Here is a 22,550-nt window from a genome sequence, read left to right as displayed (position 1 = left end):
AAGGCAACTGAGTCCAGAAAGCATAAGAACTCGTTTTGCATTTGAAAAATATAACTTAAAAAATAACTCTGCTTTTGTTTCGAAGAAGAAACCAACATCAGCTTAGTAGTTTAGAGCATAATCTTAGGAACACTCCCTAGAGAGCTTGCTTGTTAAGAAATAAACTTAACTCTATGCACTTTGAGGTCTGCTGCATAAGTATTCTCTTAATTAGAGATTTTCAGAAGAGTGCATCTTATTTGTGAGCACAAAGAAACTCACCCAGACTTTGTGAAGCCATATCTATTCTGTTATTAAATAAAAAAAAAAAAAAAGTAAAAAAACCCCAAATATTTGTCTGTCATGACAAATTCCAAAAACAGTTAGTGGCTGAAGCACAAACATTGTCTAGCTTCCCCAACAGGAAGTTGGATAATTGGGTTTTCCATAAGATCTGTGTGAAGGCAGACTCCATTCACACGTAATTTGGTTGAGTATGTCTTCCACATGGAAGGGAGAAAAAAAAATAAAAAAGTCATGAACAAAATTTCAGGACCAAGGACCATTGTGTTTTAAAGCTTGCTTTGCATGGTGTTCCTTAATTAAACTTAAGGTTGCAATTTTCAAAATGCATACAAGAAGAAATGCTCCACACAAATTTCACTGGTTTGTCATTAACCGAATTGTTAGTCAGTAATCCAAACATGAAATGTAACATGAAACCACTATTACTATATTAATAAACTGTGAAACCATTATTACTGAGAAAAGTATCAGTTTCCCAAACACTTGTATAGTTTTTAATTCAGTGTGCATGTATTTCTCAAATGGCAGTGTTAAACAGTGTGTATCAGTCCACTGAATCTGACAGGGACAGGCTGAGCCTTCCACACAGCAGCCCCTCAAGTGCCTGAGCAGCCCCCACACAGCACCAACACCCCAGGGAAACAGGAGGATGGGAGTGGGCAAGAGGTTGGGAGTGGACACAGCCAGGACAGCTGACCCCAGCTGACCAAAGGGATATCCTGCGCCATATGGTGTTATCCTCAGCAATAAAAGTTAAGAGAAAAGAGGAGGATAACATTCCTTACGAAGACATTCTCTTCTGAAGCAGCTGCTATGTGCACTGGAGCCCAGCTTCCCACAAAGTGGCTGGACACTGCCTGCTGATGGGAAGTAGAGATTAAACCTATATTTTTGCTTTGCTTCCTTCCACACACAACCTCTGCTTTCATTAAACTGTCTTTAACTCGACCCATGATATTTTCCATATTATTTTTTTCTACTGCCCTGATGAGGAGGGAGTGTGAGAAAGCAGCTGGATGGGCATCTGGCAGCCATTCAAGGTTAACCCACCACACTTAAAAATGCTAAAAAAATTGTAACTTCATAAAAAGTTACCTCAGTATTAGAGATATTTGCAGCTGTAAATGTTTTAAAAACACTTAACATCAATGGGAGAAGTTCTCTGGACTCAACAATACACACACTGCTGTTGGCAGAGAACACAGAGCAGCCAATGTAGGTCAGCTCAGAATAACGTGAACTGCTGGATATCTGCTCCTTCTTCAGCAGCATACATGGTATACTTCCAGGAACAACCATGGGATATCACATTTACTTAATATTTTACATCTTCTAGTGGCACGTATCCCTGCTTATGGCAGGGGTTTGGAACCATGTGATCCTTAAAGCCCTTTCCAACCCAAGCCATTCTTTGATCAGATGAAAAAGGAAGTGTTCTTTTTTCTACTGCCATGTCTCCTGTTAAGTTCTTTTTGGTTTACATAATCATCTTGAAAGACATATTAATTTTTGTTGTTATTATTTATTGGCTTTGTACAAAAACAAAATTATAAGCATCTTTAGGGGAAACCAGAAACCATCTTTTGTGATAGCTGTGAAAGCTCTTTGGAACTGGTTTAAATTCCATGGGAGATCAATTTTTAAATTCTAGCTCTAAGTCTAGAGGAGATGAAGACATTCTAGAGAAAAGAACTGGAAAACAGTTTCACTTAAAACCCCCCCCCCCCCCCCCAAAAAAAAACAGTGGTAGCAAATATTTAATTTTTAAAATGTAGAGAACAGTCAAGCAATTACTCAGAAAGGTAAGAAGCCCAACAGATGATTTTTTCTGAACAGATGCTTTTATATCATGTTATTTCTGCAATGCTTTTTGGACTACTAGCTCTACTTCACCACATCCTTAAATTTAATAACTCCAAAAGGTTTTGGAGGATTCACACATCCTTCACTGCAGCAGGAAATGAAACATAAATTACCGACCACTTTCCTTTCTTTATTGCTAGAGCTGCAAACATTTTGTGCTAAGTGAGGAGAAGGAAACTGCCTCTGCAAGCCTGTTTCTCCAGCTATACAGAGCCTCAAGACTTCTATGACAATTCAGCAGTTCAGGCCAAGTACCTCCTGCTTTGGAGACCACAGGATCTCTGAGCTAAAGAAGACAAGTGCTGCAGCAGCCCTCTATTAAAGGATAAAATTGAGCCAAGGCACAGACTTCTTGTTAAATACAGCATAAAAAGAGTCCTGGTTTATTCCTCTTTACAGCTCAGCCATCCTGACTCCAACTGTTCACTGACTCTGGCTGCAGCAAGCTCCTACTGTAGCCTCTGATTGCTGGTTTTTTCCCTGCTAAACTATAACAGCAGGTATTAGTTTGCAGACTCTGACTGCAGGCTTTTACCCAGCTAGACTGTGACTGCAGGTTCCAACAGCAGGCTCTAAATGCAGACTCAGACTGACCTTGTGGCAGTGATTCTCTCTCCCCAGGACCCCACTTCATAATGATCTTCCCCTTACTAGCTAACCCCCCTCCCCTGTTTTATCTCACTCATCCTTATTGGATACAGCTGTTACTCATCAGGGGCAAGGCTGTATTGGGTAATAAACACAACTGTTACTTATCAGGGGTGAGGTCACCTGTATTCTCTTCTCCTACAGACGGGTACTAGGCACTGTATTCTCTTCTGCATTTGGCTTAGCAGAAGCAGAACACAGTTTATCCAGCCTTTATAATTTTGGAAAATCCTCCATTCTGAAGAAACAAGGGAACTTCTTTTTCACAACCGGAAAAAATCCAAATGACACAAAATGCTGTTATAATTAATTTAAAATTCCTCTCCACTTGATAAACAAAGAAAGTAACTGTCCATCGTTTCTTCTCAAGAGCAAATTCTATTAATGGCTGCATGAAAACTAGGTTTACAAAGGGGACGCTGCATTGTAATACAAAAGGAGCAATGAAAAATAATAACATATAAAAATACCAAATAACAAGCGCAGTATTGTGCATTGAAACAAGGTGCCTTTACAAGAGGCATTCTGTTATGCCTTACCCCATGTAACACATTAAGTAAACACTTTATTGCAATGAAATTCAAACAACCTGAAATGGGACATCTCCCTTTGCACATGTTTCATGACAGACGGTACTGGAATGGTATTTGCTGCAAACCAGATTAAATCAGTTTCAGAAACTGAATTCCATCAATGAACAGATTGCACCATCTGCTTCTACTAATATACATTAGAGAATGTGTATATTTCCAAATAGCTGCATATTTACTCTGTAATCAGAAGCCTATGAGACAAATAGGTATGGCTTAGCTACAGAATGGCTGAAAAGCATCATCATTTGAGAATGTCAAGGGTGTAAACAAAGAAGTACTTAGGTTAGTGAAGGCTGTGCAATGAAGTAATGAAATGAAATTAGGCAAAAGAAAATTTAAGCGGCACACTGGAACACTAACAGTGATGAAAGAAATACAAATGCAAAAAGCATAGATATAATAAAGTTTCTTACTAATAACATGTAGAAAAAAACCAAAATAATCTTTCAACTGAAGCCTAAGCAGGGCTGTCTGGAAATCTGATTTTTTTTTTTTTTTTTTTTTTTTTTTTTTTTTTTTTTTTTTTTTGTGCTTCCAAGGAAAAAAACCCAGATTTGAATCAGGAGGTAAGCCAACAATTGAAGTTTTCATGGAACAGAAATCCTGTAAAATTTTGTTTTGGAAATCCAAACATGATGTTCCCAAAACAAAATATGCTTTCCCAGTATCCTCAGCAGCTGCTGACTGAAATTAATGCAATTCCTTTCATTTCACAACTGCCATTTTTATGGCTTGCTGTGCTGACAAAAATGACAAAATCTACCTTAGACTCCAGCTCAGGGACTGCTGAAGCATCTGAAGGCCCTTCTCTCTGACAGTGCAGCCAGGTGAGTGCCAGAGCCCTGCACTCCCAGGCCAGCCAGCTCCCCACACCACTCACAGTCCACACAGCCAGCCAGGTGACTTCAGAGCCACTGACACCTCACACACAAGGCCTCTTCTTATGTGAATAAACACAGAGTTACCACTTTGGAATAGAGTACAAGCTAAACAGTTAAGCCAAAATCAGTCATAAGAGGAAAAAAGTGGAACATTCATTCCTGCTGTCCAATAAAACTGCAGAGAAATTAAATTATTTTCTCAAGATGGACATACATGACAAAACTGGATATTTACACCCATGATAGAAAAGAACTACAATAAAAATAGAGGTAAAAAAGAAAAGTTTGTGAGTTAGTGTATTATTTAGAATGAAGTAACATAATCATGACTTGATGAGGATAGTCTCAAGCAGGGAACCAACCCTATGCATCCACACAGACATTCAGATAGGCCCACCTCCTAAAGATAGAGAAAATGAAGAATGAAAATGTAGACAGAAACACATTACAGATAATTGGAAGGGTTTTGGAAGAGTTTTTTGAATAATCAAGAAGTCACAATTACATAAAAAAGGATTTCTTCAAAAAGGAATAGATGCACAACAGGGAGGAAAAAAAACAATAACCAACAAATAAAAAGGAGAGGCCCCTGAACAGTCTTCCTAAGGTACTAATTTTCTGTACTTTACTTAGGAGAGGGACATCGGATAGTTTTGTCTACTTGGGGTTCTTAGATAAACACATTCATTTGTAGGTGGACATAGTGAAACTACTATTGCACTCTAATCTCCATCCAGGAGTCAAAATAGGGCATCCTCAAGGATAGTTCAAGGAGGAATAGAAACTGTGGATGGATTCAAGTATCTCTTTCTTATAATCTTGAGGGGTGTTTTATGAGTTTTTTGTTGATTTTTTTAATGTCTAGAGCTTCATCTTCCTCGAAGATGGGCTGCTAGCTACTTGGTTTGAGTCACTTTGACAGAGTTGTTTCTAAAAGGCTCCTATTTGCTGCAGCAAGAAGCTGTATCTGAATAAGAATCATTTGTCATCTAGCTTTTAAACTCTAAAACTGCTTTTTCTTTCCCTTCTTTATTAATATTGCAATGAACTGAAAGTACTTCTACATTCTGCCTAAACTTTAACAATCTTTTTCTTTAACTTCAAAAAAATTCTGAACAAAACCAAAGCAAAATATTATGTTTTTAAAAGTAAGGAAGACGCTTATACTCTGAATGAAGCTACTGATTTACCTAAATAGAAGGCAAAAAGGCAGGATGCCATAATTGCCTGGTCCCTGAGAGCTCTGAGTAGATGACTCTTTTCAGCCTCAATTCTTTTCACAGGGGACTTTCAATTCACATACAAAATTGAAGTGAAAGCCAGCTTCAATTTATTTTAATCTGACATTAACTTAGTCCAGTGTACTTGATTGTGCTCATAGTGATTAATAAGATTAGAGATGTGACTGTCAAACCAGTGTGAGAAGCCAGGTTATCTGAAGAGCACCTGAGAGACAGCAACACTTAACCATTCTGAAGGCAGCATTGCAGAATGGGTGGCCTCCATACTGCATTTTATTTCAGGGGAAAATCCCTCCCTACTATGGCAGTATTGTCTTTGCTTACACAGTCGGAGTAGACCCATGAGAAAAGGAAAAAAATTGAAAAAGCAAACCCAATACTATATGATCACAAAATACAGCTAACACATGGGATTCCACACCACCATTAATGGGGTGATATAATAACTGCTGCACCTGATGGAAGTCTTCCTTGATTTGATAGGATTTAGGGACCCGGGCCTAAAAGCTCCTGGTTAGTACAGCATCACATGAATTCACAACATTGTTTGATATCTGCCTTTTAAATTTTGCCAAATAAATGCCTTGTGCATCAGTCACTTCTTATACAGACAAAGAAATACATCAAAAGACCCTGGTAAACACCAAAGCCGACCATGTAACCTGATGCTTCCATTGCCTCCAAAAAGGACACTGGTCTTTCTGAACATAGTAAGAGCTTCCTTTTAGCAAGTTTCAGATATCTATACCAAATATTACTTCTATTTTGCACTCACCAGATTTCATAAATCCCAGACTTGACTTCTGTGTTTATTCTTTTATTAAAATCATGGCACATGTGGAAAAATATGCTTATAGCTCTTCTTCATCTTCTCTGGATGATACATAGGATATTTGTGCTTCACTCATCAGCTTCTGAAATGGATCTGCCCATAATCTTGAAATTACTTCATGCAAAATTAGGCAATTCCTGATTTTCATTACTCATGTTCATCGCTGCAGTATTTACACAGCAGCAATCATACAGCTGCACATGTACAGATTGGAACACACCACTAATTACATACATTTCACTTGGTTCCATTCCTCTACAAGTGAGGTTATGGTTTTCAAGGGCCACGTTCCAGGCTCATACCCAGATGTTCAGGGAGCAGAAAGTCCCTGAAGTGTATAAAGTCATTTGAATTTATTGACCCTTTCAGAGAAATAAAACCACAAATAAAGTATGTCTGCCATTTTATTTCCTACAGCTAATATATGACAGCTTGGATTCACTAAAGCTGGTAATGCTTTACTGGTGATTCATTACATATAATTTTGAAGTATTTGAAAAAAATTATATTGAAAGAAATTACAATTTGAAATCTTTGTTAGAAAATAGTAACAATAGATCAGTTGATCATTTGTTTGCCCTTTTCTCATCAATTTAGATGAATGACTGTGTCTGTTTAGACAAGCAGCTGCTTTTCAAGCAGCTTTCACAAGTCTTACTTTCCTTCATACAGCTGAAGTCTCATTATATACATAGAAGACAAAAGTACAATACTATTTATTGTCCTCTGTTTAGCCAGTTTCTAGACTTCCACAAATGTTATGCTTAGGTAATTGAAGCATGTGAAATTTTTCTTTCAGCTGTTCTAGGCACACTTATAAACATGAAGTAGTAGTAGTAGTAATAGAAAACAACTTAGATTTTTAAGAGCTTATAAGGCAATTAAACAAATAACTGCCATATTCCAATCTATGTTCTGCCAAATTTCATAAAGCAAGTACAGACTATGCAGCAGCTAATCTACTTCACTGAATACACAAAGCAGTAGCTCACTTTCTGTAAGTATTGGCTCTTAGGCATGTCAGGAACAAAAACCTATATGCTCACTGTGGCTAACATCTACCATTTACTCACCTAGCATTTCACTTACATGCAGCTTAATGAAATAATTAAAAAAATCTAAATGCTATATAATAAACCACCTCCACAGAGTACAAACTAATATCCAAGTGACATACAAAGTTAGTTTTTTATTTTTTAAAGCAGCAAAGGAATGTATTAATTGATAATTCTTTCTGTACCAGACCATGCAAATCTAAGAGTACAGGATAGAGAAGAAGGAAAAAAAACTGTGTAGGACTGCAATGAAATGTCTTAAACCTGACAGATCTCTTTGCTAGCTTTGTCCTTGCTAAGATTTTACAAATTGTGAGAAGCACTTTTTACCCCTAGAGTGGATACTACATCAGGTATTTGTCTTCTAATATGAAAATGGGCTAAAATGAGTTAAAAGAAGAAACAGCGATAAAAACAGCTTTAATTATCTACTTCAGTTGGGTGATTTAGGCATCAATTTATAAAACCTACATCATTACTCCTACTCTAATATGCAGCAGCATAACTGTGCTGTAGGTGTTTCTCTCCAAGTTGCCCTGAGTACCTCTCATGGTTGGTATTGCAGTAATAAAGTGCATTTCATGTTAGTTTAAATTTATGGTATAAGACTGGGAAATGAGGTTTAGGTGCACAGTTAGAAATTTAAAATGGATGCTTTAATTCTGCTACAATTCATTAGGAAATATTCATATGATTCAGTTTCACAGCATGTGTGAATATAAATCCCCAAGAGATTTAATTAGGTGTATTTTATCATAAATTGCATTCCCATAGACATATGCTGCTCCTGCTTCCTGCCGATAATAACAAAGACCAACTGACACTTAAGAGCATATCTGAAGTGTGGTTTTCTGACATTAGGTACAGCAAGAGAATGAAAAAACAGTGCTCAATATATCAGTGGTTTTCCCAGTTGCTTTACTGTACTGAGTTAGAAGGCAGTTTATTTTATACAGTACAAATTAACCTCGTGAAGTTCCATGTTTCATGAAACTACAATATATATCTTTTGCTTCCAATACCATAAACATGGTATATGAAAAAATTCTGTTTGCTTCACCCATAGATGTGCTTCATGAGATCCTAAAAAAACATTATCTTGTTTAGAAAATCATAGCTTTGATTGATTAACCTCTCATTAACTGAGTCTTTTCTACAATACAGTGATTTCTTAATGCTCTAAGCATTTTGATCGCAGTTTCATACTTTCAGGACGTAGTACTTATTCCCTGAATTTCGCTTCAGAGTAAGAGTACTTATTTTCATGGACTTTGTTGAAAAGATCTTTGTCAACATGAGCCACCAACTGCAGAATAGTTTAATGATCTTGATTTTTCTAAGCAGTTGCCAAAGTCAAAACAGAAGCTAATATCTGAGCTGAAATTAGAATTCAAAATAAAGAAATTATTTTAAATTTAATTTGAAAATTATATACAGGTGGTTTGGTTTTGTTGTTTTTTGTTTTGTTTTGTTTTTGTGGTTTTTGTTTGTTTGTTTGTTTGTTTGAAATGTACTATATAAATACAGATCTAAAAGTAAATACAGATCTAAAAAGTAATTCTCTCTCAGATATTATCACAACATCTTCAGGTATGCATCCACATATTGATGTTGATTTCCACGTAGTCTGCTATTTTTATCATATATTTTTCTACTCCCTCCTACACTCATATACAGTGAAATTTCTCTTTCAAGATGACTTCACAATTCAGAATATATCCCAGAGTGCAGGGATTTTCTTCTCTTTTTTTACAAAAAGAAATCTGGCCATGGATATTTTTGTGCTCCTGTTTCTTCTGTCTGTTTTCTACTTAGAAAAAAATGGAGTGAACTATAATACAGATAATATTCAACGTTGTAGCAGGTTTTGAACACAGGGCTTTCTTTAACCTCAGAAACAGCTATAGTTAACACTGCTGGAGAGCTAAGATCTTTTCAGATATGACACAAGAACTTTTAAAAATAAGCTCAGCAGACAGAATGTGTGTCTCATTACTTCTAGGCCCAATTAAACACCTTTTTGAAAAATCTGAACCATTTTGAAAGTGATTTTTTTTCACCTCCATCTGGTTTTAGATTTCAAGAGACTGCATTGTCACAGTCATGATGGTCTAAGGGTTAACAAGTGGCTGAGTTCATGGGAAGATAAGGACTCATGTTAAGCTATTTTTTTACACTTAAATTCTTCACCTTTAAGGTGTTGTCACGTTCCTGACTGACCCTAACCTGAATTAACACTGTTCAACTAGTTCTGAAGGACAGAAGCCTGTGTGTCTCCACCGTCTGCAGACTGGAATCCTGAAGTCAGAACCTTATGTTATAAACAGAAATGAACCCTGTAAAATCCCCAGTTTCCCCACGCCTGTTGTTGGGAATGCAGCGCAAAGCCTCAGAACTGAATACAACCAAGAGCAGAAGGAACACAGGAAAGCTCTTTGGTGAGCTATTTCTTTGTCTAATTCATTACTGTTTCTTCTTTATCTTCCTTCTTGGCAATGTCTCAGTCAGCACTCAAGAACACACACACAGTCCAAGGGAACAGCAGGGCAGTAATTCAAATTTATATTACGAGTCACAGGGTACAGTTCCTCCTGATTCTGCCACTATCATTAAGAAAGGGGTTAGTCAGATATTCCTGAAAAAACAGGGACCTGTTCAGAGACCTAACATAGAGACTTCATTGCCATTAACTTTGGTTAGGACCCAGTCTGTTCACACTTTTCTCAATTACTGTTTCAGTGTGTCCAAGACCTGCAAGATGGTGCTGTTAGTTTCTGGCAGGTATTTTTGGAATTGCAGAATTAATTCTCACAACTGTCTGTCAGGATGGAATAATACATTAATAAGGCAGAAGGCTTGCAATCTTTGGATTTGGAAAATCAAACATAAATTATCAATAGAAGACACTGTATGAGTTGAGCACAGATTTAAATTTCTTTCTCTTTTGAAACTGCTGCTGAAGATAACTCTTGGATAAAACTGCAACTTCACCTTAGTCAGAAAGGGCCACCCTAAACTTCTACCAGCAGGTATTTGAGTGCTTGACAATACTAGAAGCATCCAGCACACCTAAAGTTTGAGTGAGAAAAGTACTTTGGATGAGGGGATAGAAGAAAACACAATGATCAACTGAAAAAAAAAAAGTCAGTCTGTCCTCCAAAACACCCCAAAATCCCATCAGTCTGCTGCTACAGGTTTCACTATTGCCCTTCTCCACCTTGTAAACCTAAGTTCTGGTCTGTGCACACAGCAGTTTCTAAACTGTTCAGAGATGGCTCAACTAGAAATGGCTTTAGATAGCTTATGTTACAACACCCTAGCAGAGACAATGGATCCCGAAGAAAAGAAAAATAAATTATTTTGATAGAGCAGATGACATATATCACTACCTACCAACACAATACACCTGGAAATCAATAGGATACTAATTCAGGCATGCAGTCACTTTTAGTGCAGAACATTATCTTGAGCTGTGTCAGAAACCTGGATGAAGATGAGAGCATTTTTAAAATAATTTCCATTTAGTGGCTTTGCTATATTAATTACACTCTGTTGGAAACTTTAATTTCAAGTAGGAGCATATAATCTCTCAAAGTTTCACTATTTTATACATTACCTTGCTTTCAAATTTGTGGCTTGCAAGCACCTGAAACAGGAGAAGCTGACAACTCTCAGGTGATGCAATATTCATTTTAACTTTGGGTTTGAACATTTCAGTCTTCTTGTGAGGCACTGGGAAAGCACAGAGCAACCACCTGGAACATGGCACTCCAAAGCAAAACAGATCTTTACAACTCCTGTGTGAGAGGCTTTCTGGGCTGTGAGCCCACATTGCCAGCTCATGTCCAATTTTTCATCTAATAATATTCTTGAGCCCTTCTCTAGCAGACTGCTCTCAATCACCTGGTTTGCACTGATAGTGGGGACTGCCCTGCCCCAGGTGTAAGACCTTGCATATTATCATACATTTATGTGTTCTACAGAAGACATACTACAGAACAAACTTAAACAAAATTATAAGTTAAAGTAACGCTGACCCTAAACCTTAATGATCACTGGTGGTTGTCACAAAGCTGCCTCAGTTCCAGCTTTCTGCCAGGGCCAGCAGGGGAGGAACTAAGCAGCAGAGTCCATTAGCACTCTTCATGCCTACCTGTTGGGGCCATCACAGCATTCAAGGTACAAGGTTAGCTCAGAAAAAGCTTCTCATTTCAATCTTAGGTATGGATAAATCACATCGGCCCTGTAACAGTTTCACTGTAGTATTCAACAAACATACAGCCAGATTTGAGTTGTAATACTCTTTCTACTAGTGCAGAGGCATTTGTGTTGAGTCCTAATGGTGGTACTGGCTTAGTGTACAGTGCAAAAATTTTCAGTGAAGTATCACAAATACTAAAATGACAGTGATTAAATCCCAGGCAAATCTACTGACTGACAACAAAAGAGGCAACAGTCTAGTAAAAATATCATAACAGACTTCAGGAATGGTGCAATTATTGTATACAAGGTTCAGTTAAAAATGTATTTCATAAAAAAGCACAAAGCAGCTTGCAAATTTCAAACTCAATGTAGACTTGAAAGGAAGGAATACTTTCAGGATTTACATATCACTAGAAATGACATTTAAGTCATATTATGTTGATAAAATACCATTTCAAAGAGAAACCACCTCATTCTCTCACAGTCATGTCAGTCTTGCCGTGGAACTGAATTAAAATGGCAGCATATGTTTTTCTGAAAGCCATAAGCAGACACATCTGTATTTAAATGAAGGCATGGAAAGAATAAAGAATTTGAGAGCCATTGTTTTTATATGAAATTGTTAAATTTCAAATGCATTGTCTGTAATTTATATACATTGTTAAATGCACATGAATGCACGTAAGTATGTCAGGCAGTGGTTCTTTGTATTAATTTCTGCTTCTTTCAAGGTGTGGGAAGTAGCACTCTGTAGAAGAGCTTTTGTGAAAAAAATATTACTGAAAATTATTTGCCCTTGATTTAAAGTATAAATAAGTCTCTTATGATTTTAAAGTTCCTTCACAGTATTTGCAGCTTAAGTACAATTTGTTGGCCTTTGATACTGGCAATCTCATTTTTTCTATCCAGTGACTCAAGAGAAAAAAAGTGAGTTTAAGTAGACTAGATGAGCAAATTTCAAAGAATTTTACATTATAGCTCTTGCTTAAAGCAAAAGAAAGTGATTTACTGTTTTTTTCCGTTTTATGGCATTAATTTGAATTCAACTCCTATGCCTTTTTAAAAACATCCCAGACTCAAGCATTAGCAGGCGGCTGCACAATATCCTCTCTTTTGGAAAACATTTCAGGATTGTGCCTGAGTACTGATTGTTGCAGTGCTTCAGTATCCTGTATTAATATCTGAGGCATTTAGAGAATGAAAGAGTTTTCCATAAAATGCAATGTTGTGATTAATTTCTAAAGCTGGCATCTTTTCCACTCCCAGAGCCTTTGAGGGGCACAGGAGATACTTCTACTGCTTTCCCCCATGGTGTAGCTGGTCCTATGGCACTCTAGGACTTAAGCTCCCACTGAAATTTTGACATGCCTTCAGGAATTAAATCACCCACTGATCACAGGAAAACCCAGTTTGATAAGCATTGGAATCCTACAGACAGACATTCCTTCAAAAAAGAAACAGAAACAGAGGATGGACAGTTTGTCATCTATGAATTTCCTTGAACTTGGTGACACCCCAAGTATCAGGTGCTATTTGGAGGGACATATGCACCCTGCCACCTTTCAGACCATTGTTTCAGTGCCTTCCTGTAGCTTCATACATTTCAGAAATACTTTGATAAGCCAGGAAATCAATACCTCAGCAACAGAATTTACCACCTGATGATTCTAATCTTTGATTCTGTACCAGGTAACTTTTAATACTCAATTATATAGAATTTTTGGAGCTCCTTTACAGCAAGAAACTGTTGGACAATACCTGTCTACTGATCTGTTACAAACTCCAAATATCATCAGCAGTATGTGAACAAAGTGGCTTAAAAATAGAAGACGTGGTATGGTGCTGACATTCTACATATTGTGAAAGTTTGAGCTTGTCAGGTTGGTAGTTGCCAAAGCAGTTTTGCAGAACTCAGAACACTGGCAGCACTCAACATGACTACAGCATTTGGAATGGTGACTAGTAAGAGATTCATGAGCTTCAGTGAATTCTGCAACAGAGAAAATGATGATACTGATGAAGAAATGAGCTTTTTTATTTACATTAGTAACACCAGATCAGTCATGGTAGTTAAAACTGAACTCTCTGATTTTCACCCACTATAGTGAGCCTTTCATATTACAGATGGAAAAGAGGATGAAAAGGAATGTGCTACCCAGGAAAGAGGAAGGATGCTCCTACATACTAGACAAGTCCCTCATTGAAATCTGGAAAGCAACTTAGTAGCAGAGACATCTCTGTAATTATTGTTGCTGTGGTAAACAGTAAGGTTAAAAGACCTCCAGCATTATACAAGACCAAGGACTCTGGTTTCAAGAGACAATGTCAGTGACATTAAGGTTTACTAGAATTATAAATATCCAGAACTTCTGGTGCTGAGTACTGGTACTGAGTGAAGCTTTATTCCAGCCTGAAGAAGCTGGCTACGACTGAAGCCTGAACATACTCCAGGGTGACTATTTTTAGCCTCACTTGCTTTCAGCAGAGAAAGGAAATGGATGCTATTTTGCTAATTACCATAAAGGCAAACTAGATATGTTCTTAAATGTAATGCCTCTGTTTCATGAACTTCATGTCAAAAAAAACCCAGGACAACGAGAACTCTCCAATTACAACTATTCATTTCCTTCCTCACGGTATAAGGAAAAATTCATGGAGTATTTGCCATAAACTCTTTTTAAATATTCATCCCAAAGCATCTCTCCTCTTTCTGAAAATTATCTTCATGCTGGGCTTCTATCAACAACATACCTTTATAAAAAGGCACAGAACACATTCTATGCTCTCTATTCAGAAGCTATTTCAGTTCCAGAGAAATGCAGAGGAATCTGGACACAATCTTGGGCAACCAGCTCTAGGTGGCCCTGACTGAGCAGGGGTGTTTGGACCAGATGACTTCCAGAGGTCCCTTCCCACCTCAACCATTCTGTGATTCTGTGACTCTCACCTGGAAATGACGATATTTAAAAACAGAAAGAAGGCAAATTTCATGCCATGTTGTAATGAAGCCATTTTAAGGTAAAACAAAAGGAGAATAGTAAGTCAGCCAGCAAAGCCTATTTTTTTAATCCTCTGTCTCCAGGCTTTTCCAAAAAAAAAAAAACAAAAAACAAAAAACAAAAAAACAAACTGAGATCCAGTGATCAGACCAATGGTCTCTCCCAAAATTTGAGGAAGTATCAGTTTCCACAACAAATATAATTCATACGCTAGAAAGTGTATTAAAAAAAAGAAGAAAGGAATATAAGACATTAGGGTTGCCTCTTACTGCCCCCCATCCCATTCAGATTAGCCTGTATACACTTGGTTACTAGAAGCTGAAGACAACAATGGGGTAAAAAGAACATACCAACCTTCTGCATCCAGCTGCAGATTTAAGAGAAACACAATAAAATACCTGCTGCATTGCCAACAGTAGGCTATGCCTTATTTATTAGGGTCATTATAATGGCTGGAAGCAGTGACTAAAATTACAACCTTTTTCATATCACTGAACAAAAAAGCATGGTAATACAAAGGACCTATTAAAACCCAGTCTCAGAACACCACTTGGGAGAACAACAAAAAATGACAGACAAAATGAAAAGGACGAGGCACAGTGAAAAGAATCTAAGATCACAAAAAAAAAAAAAAAAAAAAAATAGCAAACAAACAAAACACTCCTGACCTCTGTAACGGAGAATAACCACTTCTCTGCTGCTGAGCTCATCTCACTTAAACCTTGTTTTTCTTACCTGCTTCTCTCCACTATTCTGATAAAAAAAATGTGAAAAATGGATCAAAAATGGACACAGATACTGGAAGTACTAGTGTGTCTATTACTTTGCAGTCCAATTGTTCACAATTAAAGTGTTATTTGCTTGATTTGTTAAAAACTGGTGGGTGTCCAGGAACACAAGAATAATAAAAAATACATATCTTAACAGTACAGCTTAACCTATATGAACATAATTAACATTAATTTCCTACAAACTGCACATAACTCCTCAGGAAAAACTGTGATTGGAAATATTCTAGCATATGAAAACAATTTTTTTTTTGCACCAAATTTTTTTTTTTGCACTTGATGAATAACTCAAAACATCCCAGGAATGTTTTTCTGTACTATGCTGAATCTTACTTCAAGCCAGAGAAACTAATCTTCAATACTTGAAAAATCAAGGTCGTATTGACTGACAGGCAGATGCAATCTCAGCCCTGCATAAAAATGGCTTCCCACCTCAAACAAACTGAGCAGCATTTGTGCAGCACGTCAGCCTTCATGAAAAATGTACAGATGTATGCATACATATGTATTTTGGAAAGAAATTCATAGCCAATTAAGCATATTTACAAGAATAGGAAGCGGCATGGTGGTCAAATGACTCATTTTCTTCTGCTAGTAGGAAGTATTTGTCGGGGGGGGTGAAAAAGGAAAAATCCCAAAACAACCCAAGCCAAAAAAAAACCCCAACCCCCTGGCATAATGCTCATTTTCAGCAATATACTGAACTGTCAGTCAGTCAATACTCTCTCAGTACTTTAGAAAAGGTGAGCAACTCATCTGCACTAATTTAATTTCACTTGCTTGACCTAGAACACCAAGCTTCAGGACTTCTAGAGGCCTCCATAATATGATTGTAAAGAAACATAACTTTTCAAATGTGGAAGTTCATTAATTATTCCAGAATGTTTTACAACCCATTACTCCTAACAGTCTATTATGCACGTTTCCTCCAGCAGCTTTTTCTAAGGACTTTCATCATATTCTCTGTAGAAAACTCTTACAAGAAAAAGCAAGAAAATACACAAAATTCTTGCAGCCTTGTTACTGTCATACTGGCAATCACTATTCTCACTAACAACACTCCAAGATGTATTTTTAAATTCCTTAAGAAAGCTATAGGGATTACCAGCCTTGTTGAAGTGTTAAATGTTGGCTCTTCTAGACTTTTGGTAATCCTAGGACTCCTTTGTTCTTCACCTGGTGTATGATTTGTGAGACTTCAGTAATTCAGATTAGGTATAGTCAAAGCAGAGTATTCCAAAAGCCATTGTGAAAGGTGACCAGTATTTCAGCATCACATTTGAGAATGAAACAAGGGTACTGAATTCATAATTTTTTGCCTGCCATTTTCCACTGTTAGCAGAAGTGCTAACAAACACTTCACACAATTCATCAACTGCTTGAGCTACACTTCACATGTGCCTTGAAAACCTCCTCTGAGAACTGCAAGCCTGGTGCCCAGCCACCCCAGTGCAGGGTACCTGAGCAGTCCTGGAGGCCTTTCTGTAGCTACTCAACTTGACAATGTCAGTCTGAATTGGAGCTTTGCAGAAGTTGCTCTGAGATATTTTTTTTCTTCTTAACTTTACCTTAAAATGAGATGTATAAGATGTGTTCCAAATACTTCTGATTTTTTTTTTCCCCTGTGAGGAAATGGGAAAGGCGAACTGAGAGAGAATTGGGGAAGAGAGCTTGGTATGATCAGAGGGATGAAGAGAACAGAGGTGAGAACCAGTGCAAGGATAGAAACAGGTAATCTGGCAGAAAGTCTGATATGGCATGATGATACTTAATATACAGAAAGAAGGCAAATTTCATGCTATGTTGTAATGAAGTCATTTTAAGGTAAAACAAAAGGAAAATAGTAAGCCAGCCAGCAAAGCCTAATTTTTTTATCCTGTTTCCAGGCTTTTACAAAAAAAAAAAAAAAAAAAAAAAAAAAAGGAAATTGTGATCCAGTGATCAGATCAATGGTCTCTCCCAAAATTTAAGAAAGTATCAGTTTCCATAACCAATATAATTCATATGCTAGAAAGTATATTAAAAAAAAAGAACAGAATGTTTTGTACCTCTTCCCCCCCCCACTCCCCCGCACAACCCCAGCCCTCTGTCTTCCCTCTTTTGTGAATAGCAAACACCCCTTAGGAGTATCAAAATCTTCTTATCTCCTCCCAAGTCATCTGGAGCCTGAAGGGATCCTGCATGTCTGGGGAACTCCTCTCTTCCTGTGCCCCATGTTTCCCAGTGCAGATAAGCTGCTTGGAAGATCTCTCTCTTTGGGGAGGGGTCATTAATCCAAGGTGGTTAAACATTGGGATCACGAAACTAAAATGTCTTAAAAGCCTCAGAAAGACAAAATTAAGGCACAGAAAATGCATCTTCACAGTGGAAAGTTGACTACAATGAGAAAATAGTCTGGTTCTTGTGAGACTGGCTAGGGAGGATGAAGAATCTGCCTAAGGCAGCCTGACAAGAAGGGAAAGGCAACCTACCTGGATGATATAGATGGTGGGGGCACAAGCCTGGTGCAAATACAGAGTGTGCTGCACAGTGAGCCATGTGTGTGACACACACATTGCTACCACAGTTCACATGTGCCTCCACTGTCTGACAGGCTCCATGGGGCAAGAAGGGAACTGTTATAGAGTAGTGTAGGCACAGTATTTTCTGTGACACTGCACAGCAAAGCTGTCTGCAGTTAGGAATGGTCTGCCTACTTTCTTCCCCACACAGTCCAAATATTTTTAAATGGGATCATGAGATCCACTCCCACAAGACAGAAATTGTGACAGGTGCTTGGAAACCACATATTATTTTCCAGCTAGCCCCAATATCTGCAAATGTAAAACCAATCATTAAGGTGCTATGAAGAAGAAACACACTGCTAATAAGCATTTTGTAGGAAGTTCAATAGCACAAAGCTTTATTAGTGCAGGATAGTGGGAGTTTCACAGTATTTGTCCCTCTTCTAGAATGTGAATTTCAGGAAAATTGAAAAAATTTAAATAAATCTGCCAAAAATAAAACTTGCAAAATGGAATACCAAGTGAAGGTCATACAGCCTCTGTTTTACCTCAATTAGGGAGTAGTGATTCCTAGAAACACATCTGTGTCTTGTACGCAACATGTTGGGAACATCAGCCATTTTCATTCTTTCTGTAATCAAATCAAAAGCTGGGGGAAAAAGCCCTCCCAGACTACTACATTTGTTAACACTTTCATTCACATATGTCACCAGTTTCTGTAGTTTCATCATCCATCCTTAAACCCCCACGTCACACTTATCTCCCCCTTAACTATTGGCAAGCCCATCACAAGACCATTGCTTCATCCTTGTGCTGAAACTCCAGAGAACAGCAAGGACACCAGTGCCATGCCACGCATCCATCAGCTGATCTCCTTGACCCAGATGCAGATGGCAAAATAGACAGGATCCGTATCTGCATTTAATACCAGGAAGTATATAATCCTTTTTGGTTACTGCCAGCTCTCAGAAAAAAAGTGATTACAGATTTTGAGAGCGTGCAGTTTAATTTTCTAGATCTTAAATTGTGGTGATGCATTCCCTACACCTCCAGCAGGTGCTTCCAAATAGGGAAAGAGTTTTGGTTTACCTTTAGACATTTTAGGAAGTTAGCTGGAAAGTTCTGTGGGTTTCTCCTTGTATTTGGCTCGGAGCCAGCACAGAAGTGTGGATTGGACTCCAGGAATGTAACTCAAAGTCTGTTGTTTATTTCATTGGGCCAAGGGCCAAAAAGCCCACCTAAGCTGTTAAGTACTAAAGAAAGAGAACAAAGGAACTCCACACTTTTTGAGGTGTTGTAGCAAGTAGGAGACTCGTCTCTACTCTGCTTGGCTTTGTTTTCATTTTTTGTACTATTTTCCTTCTTTATTAAAACCTTTTTGATTTTTCAAGACACACTCGATCATGCTGTCTCGCTAATTAATATTAGCCACACTTTTGCCAGGCTGGCCCTCAGAAGTGTGGGTAAAACCCGTATTAAACATTTGAAGCAACTGCATTTATCTTTTAATTTTATTTCCTTCCCAATTCAACTTAGTATTATAGCACTTAAAGCCTACACAATAAAGATGCTGTTTTATCAATATTACAAATTCCACCTTTGAAGAGCCTCTCTCATATAAAGCACAACAGTAAATAGAAAAATGAACAGAATGGTTTATTTTAACACAGCTCTATAATGTATGTGTTTTATCTTTAATGCTGTCACCTTTTTTTATGCAAAGACTGTAGCATGTTGCGGGTGGGAGAGCATAAAGAGAGTGAAAAGTTAGATCCTACTACTCAAATACCAGATACAGTATTTGGATATAAACCAATTCCTTCTGAAGCTGTGACTGCTAGATGTGCTAAATCTCATGCTGATTCTCAACAGATTAGATTTTTTTTTAACTTCTTGGTAGAAGGCAAAAAATCTTTAACAACATGTAAAGTTAGAAAGAGGAATACACAGCCTGACAGTTTTTCTAGAGGAAGGAAAAAACAATAGTACCATTGTTTTCACCTGTCACTGTTTTCAGAGACAAAATCTGCTTTTGTGTTTGTACTCCTGTTGCTCCTATAGGAGTAGAACATGACAAAATTGAGGACCAGGAGGGCTGCATCCATGCATGCGTGACAGAAAGTAGAAAAATTCAAAGTTTGGTTAATACTTAATTAAAGCTATCAGTTCTGTTTCAGTCTCCTTCTGTGGCCTTACCAGAAGAAGCTTATCTGATCAACTATGTAAAAAAGGAAAAAAGCACTTGGATCAAGAAACCTGTGATTAGAACAATTATGAAGCAAATACATCTTACATTCTATATTCACGTATATTTAAAACTGCCAGATCGAAACGAGTCCTTTTCTATAACATTACATTTATCTCATACTCCATTTCCTACTGATGACAAAAACCATGACAGTAATCACAGAACTCCATCTGAAATGAAGCAGTTCACTGTACAGGAACAAACTTATAGTACTAATTTGCCAACAGCTAGAACATAAAATGTCAAAGCTGAATGAACTCAGTAAGGAAATACTGGAGCAATTTAGATGACAGAGAAGGTTAATAAAATACAAGATACTGCAAATGTATATGATACATAGAAATCACATCAGGCATTGGAGAAAAGCATCACTTTGCATTTTCTGTGTTTCCTTTGACAATTCTAAAACCAGTCATGGATGATTCTCTTCCTGAAATTTCCTGCTTTGAATTTCTCTATTTACAACAAACTCACTGTATAAAAGAGGGATTTAATGAAAACCCACATGTTTAAAATACATAACGATGCACTTAATATAAGGCACAATTCAATCCCAAATTTGATTATTAGAGAACATCATCAAGTTAATTACCCATAAGGTATATGAATCACATGGTAAATTCTAGAGGTATTTACTTAAATATTCAGAAGTTGCTAAATGATCCTGTTAAATGTGTGTGTTGTGATTTCCATGCTGCTTCTGGTATTTTCAGTCACTACCTTTTCTAAGAAGCATGTCAGTTTAGGTCTAGCTCTTCTCCAGAAACTCTTTCCTATTTTGCACATTTTAAATATCTTTTCAGAGATGCTTTTTGTCTAGCAGGGCACCATGTAAAGTGGAATTAAACTTGAATCCACAAGAAAACCACACTCAAGAAGTGTGTCCCAAGCAGACCCATGTAATCCCTTAAGTCTTCAGGAAATTCAGCTTCAATAACATTTGAATACAGTCATATGTTCAGATAGGAAAAGGTACATGTGCTCTAGTAAGAGCTCTGCATATGATGAGATGCAGAAGTCTGCATCATCCCACCAGACAAAACCAAAGGGAGATACAACTCCCACTGCAGCCTTCATCCCCTCCCTACAGTAAATCCACCCTAAAAGCAAGATCAGTTCTGATTCTGTGTAAATCTGGTGTAAGACCATGATAATACTGAAATCACCCTTCCCTAGTAAGGCAATAAAAAAGCACCAAAGTCAGATATCATGTATTATTTGTCATGAAGGACTCCTACCTTTTCAGCTTCATATAATTTTCACTAGCTGCAGGTCTGCATTCAGCACGTTGCACCACTATTCCTTCCAAGGCAAGTTTATCTAGAATGAAAAAAAATATGAAATAAAACTGGACATTAAAATAAGATCCACTAAGATGGTCAACCTTTGGATTATTTTTCAGTAATTAAGAATTTACTAAATATAACATAATTCGAAGTTCTCAAATCAAGTTCAAAAATCTCTGCTCTTTAGACGCCAAAGAAATAAGCTGGAGAACCATGTTTGCAGAACTGGTATACCCTAGACTTCCTTGTTTTGCCTTCAAATGTTTTACATATTAAAACTGAATCACAGAGCTCAAATTTTAAATAAGAGATTGAAACTCCTTTCTCTAGATGTTGCACACAGATTATTATCTAGGAACTATTTTCTGTAAATTGGCAATTAATACAATCAGCGACTATGAGAAATATAACTTACAAAGAGAACCTGATAATCAAAGTATGCAAAATTAGTGGAAGATAAAACAAAACAATTCTTTTTCTCAGGAAAAGGGTACCACATTATCCTCTTGTTAATTTTTTTTTTTTAAAGAACACTAAAGGAACACAATGCAAAGAAGTAATAATACACCATATGGTAACAGTCAGGGAAAAGAAGTAAAAGCTTTCAGTTAGGACAGCACATACACATCTTCGGGTAACATTCCTTTGTACATTCCCCTCTGTGACACAGTCACTTTGTTACCCTGTGTGACCACCTTTTGCCTAAAGCAACAATGACTAACAGAGCAAGGAAGTACCAGCCAACACCATAAAGGTAGGTAAACCCCAAAATTAAAAGCAACTTAATGCAGAAATAAAGAGAGAAGTGATGGTGGGCAAACTGCTTCACTTCCACTATGATGTTCTAGCACATAATGTGTGGATGTGGGAGGAGTGCATGTCAATTTATCCATTTCTTTTGGGCATAGCCAGTGCAACATGTGTTAAACAAACACCTCTGGAACAGCCTTGCATTGCAAGAAAGGATGAGTTTTAAAGGCTTGATTAGCTCTCAGTATTAAAATGTCCTTCCGAGGACACTACACTGTTATCGTCACCTTCAGCTGGCAGTGTCACAAAAAATGACAGAAATGCTTAGAAATACTGATGCCCAAGCAACCCAAGGCACTCTGAGACATCTCTGG

General features: G+C 37.4%; 1 protein-coding gene across 1 annotated transcript in view; it reads right to left on the bottom strand.

Moving 5' to 3' along the window:
• Positions 1-22,550, bottom strand: part of GTF2F2 (general transcription factor IIF subunit 2) — a 78,698-nt gene that overhangs the window by 20,551 nt on the left and 35,597 nt on the right. Inside the window, exon 6 of the mRNA XM_083883132.1 lies at positions 21,379-21,460. Coding sequence (XP_083739258.1) covers positions 21,379-21,460 — 82 coding nt within the window. The remainder of the gene's footprint in view (positions 1-21,378; positions 21,461-22,550) is intronic.

Source organism: Zosterops lateralis, assembly GCF_965231275.1.
Source record: "Zosterops lateralis genome assembly, chromosome: 2".
Lineage (NCBI taxonomy): Eukaryota > Metazoa > Chordata > Aves > Passeriformes > Zosteropidae > Zosterops > Zosterops lateralis.
The sequence above is the reverse complement of the archived record's forward strand: the minus strand, read 5'-3'. Positions and strand labels throughout refer to the sequence as shown.